The 16,102-nt window shown below is 43.3% G+C and overlaps 1 protein-coding gene and 1 pseudogene across 2 annotated transcripts in view; both read right to left on the reverse strand.

The window, feature by feature from the left end:
* Window positions 1-16,102, reverse strand: part of ELL (elongation factor for RNA polymerase II) — a 199,107-nt gene that overhangs the window by 24,987 nt on the left and 158,018 nt on the right. For both annotated transcript variants that reach the window (XM_077475919.1, XM_077475918.1), the window contains exon 8: window positions 10,839-11,280. In XM_077475919.1, the coding sequence (XP_077332045.1) occupies window positions 10,839-11,280 (442 nt within the window). The remainder of the gene's footprint in view (window positions 1-10,838; window positions 11,281-16,102) is intronic.
* Window positions 1,076-1,194, reverse strand: LOC143979827 (5S ribosomal RNA; annotated as a pseudogene).

Here is a 16,102-nt window from a genome sequence, read left to right on the forward strand (position 1 = left end):
TAATATGTATAAGGCCAAGACCTGTCCTTAGAAAGCACTCAAGGCCAGCTTAATTTCTCACTCCATCTGCAGAAAAGTCAAGGACTCTACCTAGACTTATTTCCTGGGATGCAGCTCCTGGTTTCACACCAGGAGACATGAGTTTCCCAGACTCCATAATATAATAATGGAGGCCAGCTCTGCATTAACCAAGGTAGAAAACTACCAAACTTGACAGCCCATGCTTCTTTAGAGTCCTCAATGGCCAAACCCTTAAATTTCGCATTTGTAAAGTAGGATGGAACTCTGGACTTTGCGAGAAGGTCTGGCCACCTAGGTAGGGTTCATGGGTTTCCTACTGCCATCTCTACGATCTCTGCATACCAAGATTTACTAGAACCTACTGGGGCTCACAAGAAATGACTTCCTTTCCTGCTTTATTCTGTGAAGTCATGGATGCAGGCAGAATAGGGGGAGGGAATGCACAAATCAGTGAGAACCAAATCCACGGGAAGAGCAACGCATCCATTCCACATGCTAGCGGATCCTTTGTTCTTGACACAGAGTTGTTGATATTTTTTGCTGATCCTGGACGCAAACAGATATTTGTCTGGGATCCCCAATCCTGGACATACTGACAGGAAAATAATCGGGGGGGTAAAGAAACCATTCTCCCCGCCTGCCAATTTTCTATTCCTAGAATGAAAACTGCCGATAAGCAAAGCACATTGATTTCTGCCCAAGATAGGTGAATCATATCCTATCCTTTCTCTGGGCCGCACAACTTCTTTTGACCCCCTTGGTGATTAATATAGCCATTGCTGTGGCATAAACAGATTGAATCCTAGCAGGACAAAACCTTAAACTGAATGTTCAGGCCCTCAGGACCAAGTATTTTGCCTGAATTTCTAAAATGTTAATGGGCAAAGCCAGTTCTGATCTAGGCCACTTCTGAACAGCTGCCTCTTCCAGGACTGTCCCCCAACCTAAATAAAGGTTGGCATATGCTGTTACCATTTCCCAGGTAACCGAAGGAAGGATTTTCCCCTTTGCAGATTTTTGGATGTTAACCATAAACTGAGGCTCCAGTGCACCCAGCCTACAGCACCTGGTAATTCCAGGTGATCTTTCATCTGTGTACTAACCAGGCCAGACCCTGCTTAGCCTCCAAGATCAGATGAGATTGAGCGTTATCAAGGTGATGCGGCCGTAGGCTTGGGAGTCAGACACATTGGGAATGTAAAGCTTGAACTTTTTGTTTAAAGCCGATAGGATACTGTTTTGCAGCAGTCTAGAATGAAACTGAGCATAATGTCCTCAAATGAAGCCACCATCTTTCCCAACAACCTCACAAAATTGAATAGGAGAAAATCATCTTGCTTCGACTTAAAATCAGTTCCTTTAAGGCGCTGATCTTAGCCTTGGGTATGAATACCCCTTTTCTGGGTGTACCTATGATCAGACCCAAGTATTTTCTTCATGTTTTGCAGATGATTGCTCCTAGGTTGAGAATCCAACCTACCTATTCCAGGTAGTTGAATGTGGTGACCATACTTGGGTCTAAGTGGGCTACCGACTGGTCTAACAAGAACAGATCGACTAGGTAAACCATAATCATTAAACTCTGGGCCCTCAATCTGGCTAGAAAAGGAGCCAGAACCTTGTACTCAAGGTGTAGCAGCTAGATCGGAAAGCAGAGCGACACACTGAAATAAAAATGTTCCACTTTGAAAGAAAATATTACTAGTGAGCGAGGAAATAGGCATTTGGGAGATATGCATCTTTTACATCAATTGACGCCAGAAGTTCTCCCCCTTGTAGGATGGAGATGGATTTGATTGACTTCCTAAAAAGAGCGATTATATTCAGGAATTTTAGACTTGGAAACATTTGATATGAGAAAACGAGGAGACTAAACTCTTGGAACTCCAGTTTGTACATTGGAACTATTGAGGAAGTCCCCCATTCGTCTCAATACTCCTTTTGCCAGATCCGAGAGCTGCAAAAGAGATCTCCATATTGAGCAAGTGGGGGCACCTCCTCATAAGGAGGCTACAGTATCTTGTATGGAAAAAGAAACACACCACAAGGAACATTCTACTGTAGCATTCACAACAGAACGGAAGGGTGCCCTGATGCTATAAAGCTACACACTGGGCAACATTGATCAGCCTGAGAGCCACTGTATGCTCAGCGGACAGACTGCAGAAACGACGCCTGAAGTGGTGAGAGCTCAGCTGGGCACTTATATTGTTATCCATTTCCAGCACCTCTATCTGCTGATGTTCATCCCATCTATGGAAGGCTGATTACTATAGGACAGTTTGGTGAACTGTGGAAAGTATTAAATTTTTTGCTTCGGCCAGCTTATGGGTACAATTTGTTTAATTAGAGACCCTCCACTTTATACTCAGTCAACCTGTTGGATAAAATGACGTTTGCCAATGAGCTGGATGTATTAAACAATTGGTATGCTGTTTTTTCACCTGGGACTGCTGGTCAACAAATAAGCCATGTATACTAAGGTTTCTAACGGCTTGCTGAGATTTTCCTTTGAAGCATGTAGTTTAAGCAATATGGACCCACTGAGTTGCATGAAGAGTTTGCCTGCTGTGGATACCCATTTGGTTTAATCCTTATATTATCATTGCTGACTCTCTTCAATGTATGCCAATATGAGATTTGTTCACCATTTAGTCAGTAAATTTAAAGCTATTTTTGATGTATAGAATACCTCTGCGCCAACCAAACAAAGAAATAGGAAACTGCTGCGTACACTAGAAAAGAGCTTTGCCTACTCCATAAATTTTGTCAACTATAAATGTTAGTGTCGCGCAGTATGAGTCAGGGTAGGGTAGAGAGGGAGAGAGAGGGGGAGGGGAAGTGAACAAGGGGGCAAGAATTGAAGCTATAGATGAGAGGTAATGGAAAAGAGCTATATATATGGATATTGACTTAATATGGAAGTGCCTTTAAACTGATATAGTGCATAATGAGCTAGGTATATAAATAATGATAGCAATCGTGGGTTAATACCTGAACAGCGGGAATCTATATGCGTTCACTCTAATATTAATCAACATAACTGTGCAAAACTGCGATATAGCATGCCAAGTGAATAGATGAAATGACAATCATAGGTCAGTGACCGGATAACAAAGATCTATATGCAATCACTTTGGTGATAATAAACACAACTGTGTAAGAAATGCAATATAGCATGCCAAGTGAATGTGTAAAATAAAAACAAGTCTCAATGAATCAAATAAACATATAAAAAAATTATATATAAAGCATGGACTGATATTTCATGCAGTGCATTAAATTGTGCAAATATTGCTAGCAGCAAAACTATGTGTAAACATTGCAGGTGACAAAAATAAGGGGGGATAAAGTGCTAGTAATACAAATATGTAAATCTAAAATATTAAAAAATAAACGTGCAAAGTTCTGCAAAATAAAAGTTCTTTGTTTCAAGCTCTGGTGTTGGTGTTATCATGCAAACATATAGGTGCAGTGGCTTTTTCTTTCTTTCATCCAATAAGTGAGAGGATGTGCCCTTACCTCACGGCTGTGAGGTTACAGCCTTATTATAGTATTGATGTATGTGTCTCTATCGCTCCAGTTCTATGGCCTTAGGGTGGGTATACCTCACAAGATATAGAGATGATAATCCATAGTGTAGTATTTTAGAAAAAAAACAATTTTTATTAAGATATAGCGTCAGGGTACTCACATTATGGAGTAAACAAACAGCGGTATGTAAAATAAAAACGAGCGGTGCGCTCCAGCGTTCTTCCCGGTGTCTCTCTCCCAGACTGTTTTTTTTCTCCCAACGCTCTTCCTCGTGACGAGGGGGAGAATCGGCACAGGTGGGGGGTTTGGTGTCTGGAGGAAAAAAAAAACCCCCAGACTTACCAGAGGTCTGCTGCTGGCTGGAGAGAAGAAGCCTGCTGCACCAGACCCAGCGTGTTCTCTTGAGGAAGCATGAGAAGGTATGTTCTCCATACAGCCCCCAGTGGTGACACACAGGCATGACAACATTTACTAATTAACCGCTTAACAACCGGCCCATAGCCGAATGACAGCTACAGGGCGGTTGTTTAACTCTGGGAGGCCGTCATATGACGTCCTCCCAGAATGGCGCGCACTCGAGAGCGTCCGTGACCGCCGGGTCCACAGTGATCACTTGTAAACAAACCGGCGTCATGTTATGAAGCCGGTTCCTCCCTCCCCCTCTCTGTACCGATCGGTACAGCGGAGGGGGAAGAGATCGCTGCTCACCGAAAATTAACTCTGCAATGCCCTGCAACACCCAGCCATACTCTGCGATACCCAGCCATAGACACCCGCTGCCCTCCGGTGCTTCTACCGACTCGCCAATACGATCAAAGCCAGAATCTTTTTTTTTTTTTTTTTTTCTTTCAGGCTTCCCAACTTAGAGGTGAGATGTGGGGTCTTATTGACCCCATATCTCACTGTAAAGAGGACCTGTCCTGCCATATTCCTATTACAAGGGATGTTTACATTCCTTGTAATAGGAATAAAAGTGATCAAAAAATTTATTTTTGGGTAAAAAAAATGTCAAACTAAAATAAAGTAAAATGAATAAAAAAAATAAAATAAAAAAAAACTGTTTTTAAAGCGCCCCTGTCCCCATGTGCTCGCATGCAGAAGCGAACGCATACGCAAGTCCCGCCCACATATGAAAACGGTGTTCAAACCACACATGTGAGGTATCGCTGCAAACGTTAGAGCGAGAGCAATAATTCTAGCCCTAGACCTCCTCTGTAACTCAAAACATAACCAGTAAAAAAAAATTTAAATTGTCACCTTTGGGGATTTTTAACCACTTCAGCCCCGGACCAATAAACACCCTAAGGACCAGAGGTCTTTTTACAATTTCGCACTGCGCTGCTTTAACTGGCAATTGCGCGGTCATGCAATATTGCACCCAAACGAAATTTGCGTCCTTTTCTTCCCACAAATAGAGCTTTCTTTTGATGGTATTTGATTGCCTCTGCGATTTTTATTTTTTGCGATATAAATGGAAAAAGAGCGAAAATTTTGAGAAAAAAAAAATGATATTTTCTACTTTTTGTTATAAGAAAAATCGAATAAACTCAATTTTAGTCATACATTTAGGGCAAAATTTATTCAGCCACATGTCTTTAGTAAAAAAAAAAAAAAAAAAAAAAAATGTCAATAAGCGTATATTTATTGGTTTGCGCAAAAGTTATAGCGTCTACAAACTAGAGTACATTTTCTGGAATTTACACAGCTTTTAATTTATGACTGCCTATCTCATTTCTTGAGGTGCTAAAATGGCAGGGCAGTACAAACCCCCCCCCCCCCCCCCAAATGACCCCATTTTGGAAAGTAGACACCCCAAGGAAGTTGTGGAGAGGCATATTGAGCCCATTGAATATTTTTTTTGTCCCAATTGATTGAATAATGACACAAAAAAAAAAAGTTTACAAAAAGTTGTCACTAAATGATATATTGCTCACACATGCCATAGTTATATGTGGAATTGCACCCCAAAATATATTCTGCTGCTTCTCCTGAGTACGAGGATACCACATATATGGGACTTTTTGGGAGTCTAGCTGCGTACGGCACCCCAAAAACCAATCACTGCCTTCAGGGTTTCTAAGGGTGCAAATTTTTGATTTCACTCCTCACTACCTATCACAGTTTCGAAGGCCATAAAATGCCAAAATAGCACAAACCCCCCCCAAATGACCCCATTTTGGAAAGTAGACACCCCAAGCTATTTACTGAGAGGCATGTTGAGTCCATGAAATATTTTATATTTTGCCACAAGTTGCAGGAATTTAAAAAATTTTTTTTTTTTTTGCACAAAGTTTTCACTAAATGATATATTGCTCACACATGCTATGGGCATACGTCAAATTACCCCCCAAAATAAATTCTGCTGCTTCTCCCGAGTACGGGGATACCACATGTGGGGGACTTTTTGGGAGCCTAGCCACGTACGGGACCCCGAAAACCAAGCACTGCCTTCCGGATTTAAATATAAAATGCTACCAAAAAAACGTAGCGATCGCAGGGATCAGGCCTGACTCTGCGTTCACTGCAGTTATGTGTTTAGTGTTTTGTAAGTGACAGTGATCGATCGATACTGCACTTGGGTGGGCTGGGCAGAGGGGCAAAACGCAGGTGCCAGCAGGTATCTGGGCTGATCCCGCTAACAATGCGCTATAAAAACCTGGCGGTGAACCTAAAAAAATAACTAGCTACCTAGCGACAATAGCGACACTAATGCAGCGATCAGAAAAATGATCGCTTAGTGACACTGGCAAAAGGGGGTGAAAAAGTTAACTAGAGGCAATCAGGGGGTTAAACCTTTATTGGGGGTGATAGGGGGCTACCCTGGACCTAACACTAACTGCCCTGACAGGTTTTACTTTTACAACCGATGATCAGTAAATAAATATGCAATCAGTGACACTGTGACTGGGGGGGGGGGGGGGGGTGTGTACCTATGTGTTAGTGTTGTGTTTTGGTGCACTTACTTTTTGTCTTCTCCTCGTAGTCCGGTCAAAAAGACCGCCCCGAGGAGAATGACATCACTTCCTCCTTCCTGTGTATACAATACACAGTGGGAGGAAGCTTGTCATTGGCCAGGAGCGATCGAGAGGGGATGGCCAGAAACCAACGGCCATCCCCTCATCACGGATCGCTCCTGCAGCGAACCGGACCGCCGTATCCAGCGGGAGGGGGTCCGATTGGACCCCCCACCCGCTGGAAGGCAGGCACGTACATGCTTGTGCCTGCCTGTGCCATTGTAATGACGTACAATGGCAATACGGCGGTCCTTAAGTGGTTAAGTAGCGACGTTTGGCGCCATTCCACGAGCGTATGCAATTTTGAAGAGTGACATGTTAGGTATCCATTTACTCAGCGTAACTTCATCACATTATGCAAAAATTGGGCTAACTTTACTGTATTTTTTTGTTTTGTTTTTTAAGCACAAAACTTTTTTTTCCCAAAAAAAAAAAAGCATTCGAAAAATTGCTGCGCAAATACCGTGCGAGATAAAAAGTTGCAACGACCTCGATTGTATTCTCCAGGGTGTTTGCTAAAAAAACATATATAATGTTTTGGGATTCGATGTAATTTTCTAGCAAATAAATGATGATTTTTACATGTAGGAGAGAAATGTCAGAATTGTCCTGGGTGCTCCAGAACGCCTGATGGCGCTCCCTGCATGTTGGGCCTCTGTATGTGGCCACGCTGTGTAAAAGTCTCACATGTGGCATCACCGTACTCGGGAATAATAGCAGAATGTGTTTTGGGGTGTAATTTGTGGTATGCATATGCTGTGTGTGAGAAATAAACTGATATGACAATTTTGTGAAGAAAAAAAAAAAAAGTAAAAAAAAAAAAATCTTGATTTTGCAAAGAATTGTGGGAAAAAAATGACAACTTTAAAAAACTCATTGTGCCTCTTACTAAATACCTTGGAATGTCTTCTTTCCAAAAAGGGGTCATTTGGGGGGTATTTGTACTTTTCTGGCATGTTAGGCTCTCAAGAATTGAAATAGGCCATCAGTACTTCAGGTGTGATCGATTTTCGGATATTGGCACCATAGCTTGTGGACTCTATAACTTTCACAAAGACCAAATAATAATATCCACCAATTTGTACTTATTTTTACCAAAGATATGTAGTAGTATAAATTTTGGCCAAAATTTATGAAGAAAAAATTACTAATCTGCTAAATTTTATAACAGAAACGAAGAAAAATTCATTTTTTTTTACAGAATTTTCTGTATTTTTTCTTTTACAGCACAAAAAATAAACCCAGCGGTGATTAAAAACCACCAAAAGAAAGCTCCATTTGTGTGAAAAAAAGGACAAAAATTTCATATAGGTGCAGTGTTGCATGACTGAGTAATTGTCATTCAAAATGTGAGCACCGAAAGCTTAAAATTGGTCTGGTTATTAAGGGTGTTTAAGTGCCCAGTGGTCAAGTGGTTAAAAGGAGGCATTTCATTAAAAATTTTTTAAAAAATACTTAGAAAACGCCACTTACCTTTCCCGCCGCAGGGTTTTTTGTGGCAAAAACCAACAGACCCAATCTTCACCCTTCGTGGTGGGTTCTGTTAAACCTTTAAGAGCCAGGGACCCTTGGGGAAACCCACAATCCCTTAACGAATAGCACCACCAGTAAAACTTTATGGCCTTAGTACCAAAAGTACTGGATCCCGGGTCCAGCTCTCTAAAAGAGAAGCGTTTACAGGCAAAACCTTGTTTCTTCGGACTCCCAGTAGTGGGAGGGGTTATATAAGGAGTGTACTTTTTGTCTTAGGGCATGCCAGTGTCCATCACCTGAAGGTTTCCTATAACCCAAATAGTAACTACTATGGCTGTATCCTGTGACGTACGATAAGAAAAAAGGACTGCGTGAACACACATGCGATCAGATTCTGGTCCGAACAGAAAAAAGGGTACTGTACGTATTTGGATCAAATGCAGTGCGATATCAGCCATACTATCTGTATGGCTGACATCGCATGTAATGTGAACAGCAGTGCGCTGCGAATTACATGCGATGTCTGGCAGTGAACCGGCACTGAAGCAAGTTTTTGTTCAGCGCTCTGTAGGAGAAAGGCCAAAACCCAAACCAGAGGAGGTGCATGTATGGACACCCAGAGCCTTGTACCAGCCAATATAAAAATAATTTTTCCATGTGCAATGATAGATCTTCAAAGAGATAGCCTCGCGTGCCTGTAGCATTGTGGGGATCACTGAACCAGACAATTCAGTCTCTCAGAACCTGGCTTTCAACAGCCATGCTATCAAAGCCAAGGACAAAGCAGGGTGAAAGATTAGCCCTTGTGACAGAAGATCATCCTGGGGGGGGGGGGGGGGCAGCTGCATGGGAGCGTCCGTGACCAGCCACACCACGTCAGTGTACTAGGGTCAATGAGGCTGGTCCAGAGCTACCAGAATTACAAGAACACAGTTGGGCTCTATCCAGCACAGCAGATGAAGAAGGAGAATGAGAGGACGTAATGCATAAGACTATACTGACTCACCAGCACCACCAACGCATCCATTGCATCCAAAGGATCACCTTCTCCACAAACCTTGGCACCTTCCTGTTGAGGCAGAATGCCAGAAGATCCACAATTAAGGTGCCGCAGCATAGAGAGATTTGACAGAACACATTTGGGTATATGGCCCCCCACTGATTCAGCGTGTTGACTAAGACAGTCTGCTGCTTGCCAGTTCTCAACACCTGGAATGTACATGATGGAGTGTGTCGGCATGTGAAGCTCTGCTCACTGAAGAATGCTTGAGGCCTCCAGCGCCACTCCTGTACTCCTCTTATCACCTTGGTGGTTGACATAGGCCACAGCAGTGGCTTAGCCCATCTGGATTCTGACTGGGCGACCTCGGAGAAAGTCCATCCACTGCTCCAGATACAGCCTAAACTCCCATAGCGTCAGGACTTTGATGGGCAGCTAAGCCTCCTCTGGCACCCAATGACCATCAATGACCACCATCCAATGGAGGAGGAGAAAGGACTTCCAGGTCAGGAGGAAAAGAGACTGAAGCTACCAGAGAAGAGAGGCTCTGGCCGACTGACCCAGATGAATCTGGTTGTCCTCAAAAACTGTAGATTTGTCCCACCTGGCTAAGAATTCCCTCCCATAAGGGACATTGGCAAAGGTGGACACCTTAAGACCCAGGACCTGCATGCAAAAACTGAAGAGAAGAATGTCTGCAGGACAGCAGCAGTTGAACCACAGTTTAAAGTTTCTGGAGGTTGTCCACCAGAAAGAATACACTGCCTTGCGCTGAGTCGAGAACAAGACCTATATTCTCCAGCCTCCTAGTCAATGTCGAGGTGGATTTCTTGATATTCAAGAAACATCAGAACCCTTGCAGAGTCCTAATTGTGGTACCCACATTGTTCATCAGTGCAGAAGGAGTCTCCGCCAGCAGAAGGTGGTCATCCAGGTAGCCAGTCGCTGCAATCCCCAGTTGTCTCAGTAATGCCAGTACAGAAGTCGAGCTGAGGTCAGGTTGAAGGGAAGTGCCACAAACTGATAAGCACCCCCGACTGCAAAATGCAAGAACCTCTGATGCCTAGCACAGATAGTGATATATCTACACATCCTTGATGTCTATGAAGGCCAGGAAGTCCCTCTGATGAAGGGAGGCCACCACCAAATGGATGGATTCAATCTTGAAATTCTGCACCCGCACAAAAAAATGATTTTTACAAGATGAATGTCAGAATTGGCCTGGGTGGGAAGTAGTTAATACTCAGACTACACCATACCTATCCAAACTAAAGCACTTAAAAGTTAGGCTACTTTCACTCTGAAGACATTTTTCAGGCATTTTAGCGCCTGAAAAACACCTCCCATGCCACCCAAAGTGTGAAAGCCCAAGTGCTTTCACACTAGGGTGGTGTGGTTGCGGGACGTTACAAGAAGTCCTGCAAGCAGCATCTTGGAGGCAGTTTGGGAGAGCTGTATACAGTGCTCCTAAACCGCCCCTGGCCACTGGAATGCATGGGCAGCTCTTTGGAAGCTTTCGCAACGTGGGCGGTTTTGACCCTTTCTTCAGCTACTAGTGGTGTTAAAAGTGCCCTAAACATATGACTCAAAGGGAGACTTGTCAAAACATAGGCTGCACACACTGAATCCCCTGCATACATTTTTTGGATCCCAGATGTTATCCCCATCAGGTGTTCATAGGGATATTAGGTTAGCAAGATTTGCTTTTAACATGTTCTAATGAAAAAACACAATCCCAGAGCAATTTAAAAAAAGAGAGACAGCACCCAATATCCAATACAGATAGCAGTACTTACCCAGGACATCCTGAAGAGCAACATTGATTTTCCCAGAGCTACAATTTTTTTCTTCTGGGTTCTTTTCCTTGGTTCTGTCTCGTTCTTTGTGCTTTTTGGACTTCTTTTTAGGCTTTCCATGTGTGGGATTACAGTTTTGTTTGGCCACAGGAGAACAGTCCGTCTGTGGTGCATGACCAAGCCTCTCAGAGGCATCTAGGCTTTCACAGTCTTTTTGTTGTATGTCAGTGCTGGAGTCTAAAAGAGGGTCATGGGACTGTTGTATCTGAGAACTGGAGATCACTGACTCCAATGTGGGAGGCTGTGTAGGAGGAGCTGGTGAATCCCTTCCATTAGAGGAATTTAACTTTCCATTAGGCTGTGAACGGTGTGCAAAGTGCGATATACGGACTTTCTTGGGAATTGAGGGGTCAATAGGCTCTGGATTTTGAGAGGGTCGTTTCTGTAAAGATAAAGAAAAAAAAAAAAAAAAAAAAAACTGAAAAGATAATGTGCATTTCGTTTCCAAACTACACGTGCTGCTTTTACATTGCAATAGCATTAGACATACATGTGTTTTTTTCGTCTACATTGTAAATAACCTCTTACTAGGCCGCACATTTGCTATACACACATACATCAATTAGGTTTTGCAATTTAATCTGCCGCCTCCTCCCCCAATATAGAGCATACCAACAGCCACTAATGTGATAACATTAGGATTTAAAAATTCAGTTGCCATTACTTTTCCCCCCAGTTTTCTACTTTGGTCACACGATTACATTTCCTAGAGATGCCGCAGAACATCCAGGGGGTGGGCAAAGCTTAGCCACAGCACGTCACATGTCCTGTGATATGGCTTTAGCTATCACACGCCCTCCTTCCATACTGTTCAAAACAGTGTGCGCTGTCAGTCAAGCATGTGATCTGTCTAGGGGGTGGAGCATATATCCAACACCTCACTTTGCTCTGAATGGGCAGGAAGGAAAGGAGTAGTGATGGGAAGTCTGGATCTTTAAAGTGAATCGGTTCATTTTAAAATGCTCACTGAAATGAACCGATTCAATGAATCGATTCTTCGGTTCTTCAGTTCACTTGCTGAGTCTACTGACAAGCAAGTGAACCGAAGCTCTGATTCAGCCATATTAAATGATTAGAATCGGAAGACTGATTCACACAGAAGGTTGGCAGGTCCTGGGGACGTTTACTTTGATTTAGTTCATTGGTGCAGAGCACAAGCCTATTGTCAAATTATCTCAGTGTCATAAATTTTGGTGATACACTCCCATTTCAGCTCGCATGTCGCACTGCAAAGTGTCAGTTTGGACATGAATCGGATCGCATGGGTGCCATGCGATCCGATTCTGGTGCAGACCAAAAAAAGGGTCCCGTGCGAGTTTAGTCCGAATGCGATACGATTTCAGCCATACTACCTGTATGGCTGAAATCGCATTGCATGGACATCGCCTGTGATTTGCACTGCAGTGCAAATCACATGCGATTTTGCACCACGCAGCAGTGTGAACCAGCCCTGAGCCTAGGTTTCTGCAGATTTGATGGATAGCAATGTTAACTGTGAAGTTGGCCAGAATGTAGTTCACATGCACACAAACCCCGCTTTTCATTTAGGGTCTGTTTCCACTTGTGCAACTTGTCCTGCGACTTGGGACTGCAAAGTTGCATGACAAGAAGTACCCGATTCCCAATGAGTACCATTCATATCTGTGCGACGTCAAGTCACAGTAACTTCAAAGTAGTCCCTGCACTACCTTGGTCTCATTTTAATGTGACTTGAGGTCCATAACCCTCCAGAATACACAGGCATTGCTTCAAGTTGAGGCGGAATCGTGCAACTTTCTGGCTTTTCAGGCTAACGCAGCCTGAAAGTTGCACAATTCTGCCACAATTTTGATGTGACTTTAAAGCAATGCCTGTGTATTCCGGAGGTCTATGGATCTCAAGTTGCATCAAAGTGGGACCAAAGTAGTGCAGGAACTAGTCTGAAGTCGCACAGATATGAATATTACTCATTGGAAATCAGAGTACAACTTTTCATGCAACTTTGCAGTCCAAAGTCGCAGGACAAGTTGCACAAGCGGAAACGGTGCCTAAATGAAAAGTGGGTTTTTGTGCATGTGAACTGCATTCTGATGGGCCAACGTCACAGTTAACATGGCTAGCCATCAGATTTGTCCGTAGTGTTTACAGCGCATTTGCAGGAATGATGATCAGATTTTACTACCACCATGGGCGAAGTACCCCCCCGGTAGTAAAATCCAATTGTTAAGGCTATTTTCACACTTGTGCAACTTGAAAGTCAAGTGCTTTTGCCATGATTTTTGCCACGACTTGAAGCAATGTCTGTAATCGTGAGGTCTCTGCCACAAGTCGCATCAAAGTTGGACAAAAGTAGTACAAAAACTACTTTGAAGTCGCACAGATATGAACTGAACTTGTTGGAAATCATGGGGTATGACTTGTCATGCGACTTTGCAGTCTCAAGTCGCACGAGTCTGAAAGGGCCTCAGGCTGTCCCTACCACCTTATCACTGCTGCTACCTGATCATTGGATTAGTGTATTGTTTTACTGGTGGTGACTCGTGATTATTTCAGTGTACTGGGTTCTAACAACTCAAATGATTCTTTAAAGTGGTTGTAAACCCTTACAAACCACTTTGACCTACAGGTAAGCCTAGATTAAGGCTTACCTGTAGATCCAAGAAATATCTCCCAAACCTATAAGGTTTAGGAGATATTTGCCCGAAGACTGGCACCACAGCGGCACGCAGGCGCACGGAGCGTGGCATCCTCAATGACGAAGATGCCGCACGTCTCGGCTCCCCTGCGCATGCACAGGAGTGACGTCGTTGCGGCTTCGCAGAATGACAGCAGCGGAGCTGCGAGACCCCACCGAGAAGATGGATGCGCTGAACTACAGGGAACAGCGGTGACTTCGCTGGCTCCTGTGTCAGGTAAGTGACACATAATGGGCTACTATGCGATGCATATTAGTCCATTATGCGATGCATAGTAGTCCATTATGCTTTGCCTTTGCAGGGAATGAAAGAGGAAGTAAACTCATCAGGGTTTACTTCCTCTTTAACTCTGTGTACTGTGCACTCCTGACTCAAGACAGTTCTGAGTGTCAGTGTGCTGTGATTGGGCGGATTGGTTGCAGGGAGGGGCTGAGCTCTCACTCTAGGATCAGATATTACCAGGCCTGCTCTGCCATTCTATTGAGTGCAGAGTGAATGGTTTTAAACGGATCGGTTCAGTCAGATGACTCGATTCATTCAGTTCACTGAAAAGAATCGATTCGAAAGAACGATTCGTTCATGAACTGGACATCACTAGAAAGGAGTATTAACTGCTAAAAGGATATCACATGACATGTGATTTACTGTGTTTTAGCTCTACTCCCAAACTGTACCATGCTGCAGGGTTGAGAAGAGTGATCATGTAACCTAGTAAGGTCAGTGTGTAAAATATTAAGTGTATTACTCATTTCCTATACATTAAATCCACAGTAGACACGGCTGTATGTATGTGTGTATGGCTATGAATATGGCGACACTAGACATGATCTATTCTGCTTTCATCATATTTCCTACACACTGGAGAGCTAGATTGTCCAAAGATATTATTTCATTAGTAAACATGATACTATCCAAGGAGGGGCACATATGCTGCTAAAACAATGTATACAAGACAGCTTTACCAATGTAGAATTATCAGTTTAGTACTGAAGTTAATATCCTTGCTTTGCAAACCAGAGACCGTTCTGCCTTGTAGAAAGCCACCAATGACAAACAGATTATACCATTTTTATAGTTTCCTTATACTACATCCAGACATGACAATGTTTTGCAAGTGCGCAATCTTAAAAAGAATGTTAGCCTACTTTACTGGAAACTGATTCATAGTGGAAATCAAGTAATCTTTGACCTGTAATCTTAAAATGATTCATATCCTGTACTAATTTTTAAGCTGTTACTGCATAAAGTAACACTATACATTTCATACCACTTTATAAATACTTCAGGCTCACCCACTTTAATGTCACAGTCAAGCATAGACTTGTATAATCTACCTCTACTTCCAGTGCAAATCTTAATTCAGTCCCTTCCTGCCGACTGTACACACATGTGGCCTCACAGAAGTGGGTCTTTATCGGTGGGGCTACATATATGCGTACCTGTATTTGTGTGTGAGTGTGCTGCACAGCATGCTCCCAGCTCCCAGCAGAGACCAGGCTCTCGCCAAGAGCCCCGAGTGCTATACTAACAATTGTGAATTACCGACCACCTAATTGCTGTGATAACCTCCGAATGGCTATCAGTCACTGTACAGATCAGTATATTTTAGATATGATTAACCACTTGAGCCCCGGAAGGATTTACCCCCTTCCTGACCAGAGCACTTTTTGCGATTCGGCACAGTGTCGCTTTAACAATTGTGCGGTCATGCGACGTTGTACCCAAACAAAATTACCGTCCCCCCCCCCCCCCCCACAAATAGAGCTGTACCCAAACAAAATTAACACATATATATAAAATTCTAAACACACATTCCCCCCCCCCCCTCAGTTTAGGCTGATATGTATTATACATATTACCAAAAAATAAATAAAAAAATTGCAATAAGCTTATATTGATTGGTTTTCAAAAATAGGGGGAAGCGCTATTTTTTATTAGTAATTACGGCGAAATGAGATTTTTATCGGGACTGCGTCGTTATGGTGGACAGATCGGACACTTGACACTATTTGGGACCATTGTTTATACAGCGATCAGTGCTATAAAAATGCATTGATTACTGTGTAAATGACACTGGCAGTGAAGGGGTTAACCACTAGGGAGTGAAGGGGTTAAGTGCATCCTGGGGAGTGATTCTAACTGTGGGGGGAAAGGGGGCTACACCTCACATGACAGCAATCACTGCTCTTGATGACAGAGCAGTGATCTCTGTCCTGTCACTAGGCAGAATGGGGAAAATACTTTGCTTACAAAAGCATCTCCCTGTTCTACCTCTCTGACACGTACCTGTATGCACCGTGAGTCTGCGTACCTGTATGCCCTTTTGCCCACTGGTGCCATTCTGCTAACGTAAATCAATGCGCGCTGGTCGGCAAGTGGTTTAAGAAATAAAAATAAAAGAGCAGCGATGACCACTTGCGGTTCATCAGTTTTACCGCAGATCTGAGAGTCTGTAGTTTCACTGAAGGGAGAAACACTCTGGCTTCCCTGGAGCTCAGCAGCAAGCCCAAGAGCTCCAGAAGCTGGGTT

This window comes from Lithobates pipiens, unplaced genomic scaffold (assembly GCF_037356315.1).
Source record: "Lithobates pipiens isolate NorthernLeopardFrog02 unplaced genomic scaffold, aLitPip1_a1.2 Scaffold_13, whole genome shotgun sequence".
Lineage (NCBI taxonomy): Eukaryota > Metazoa > Chordata > Amphibia > Anura > Ranidae > Lithobates > Lithobates pipiens.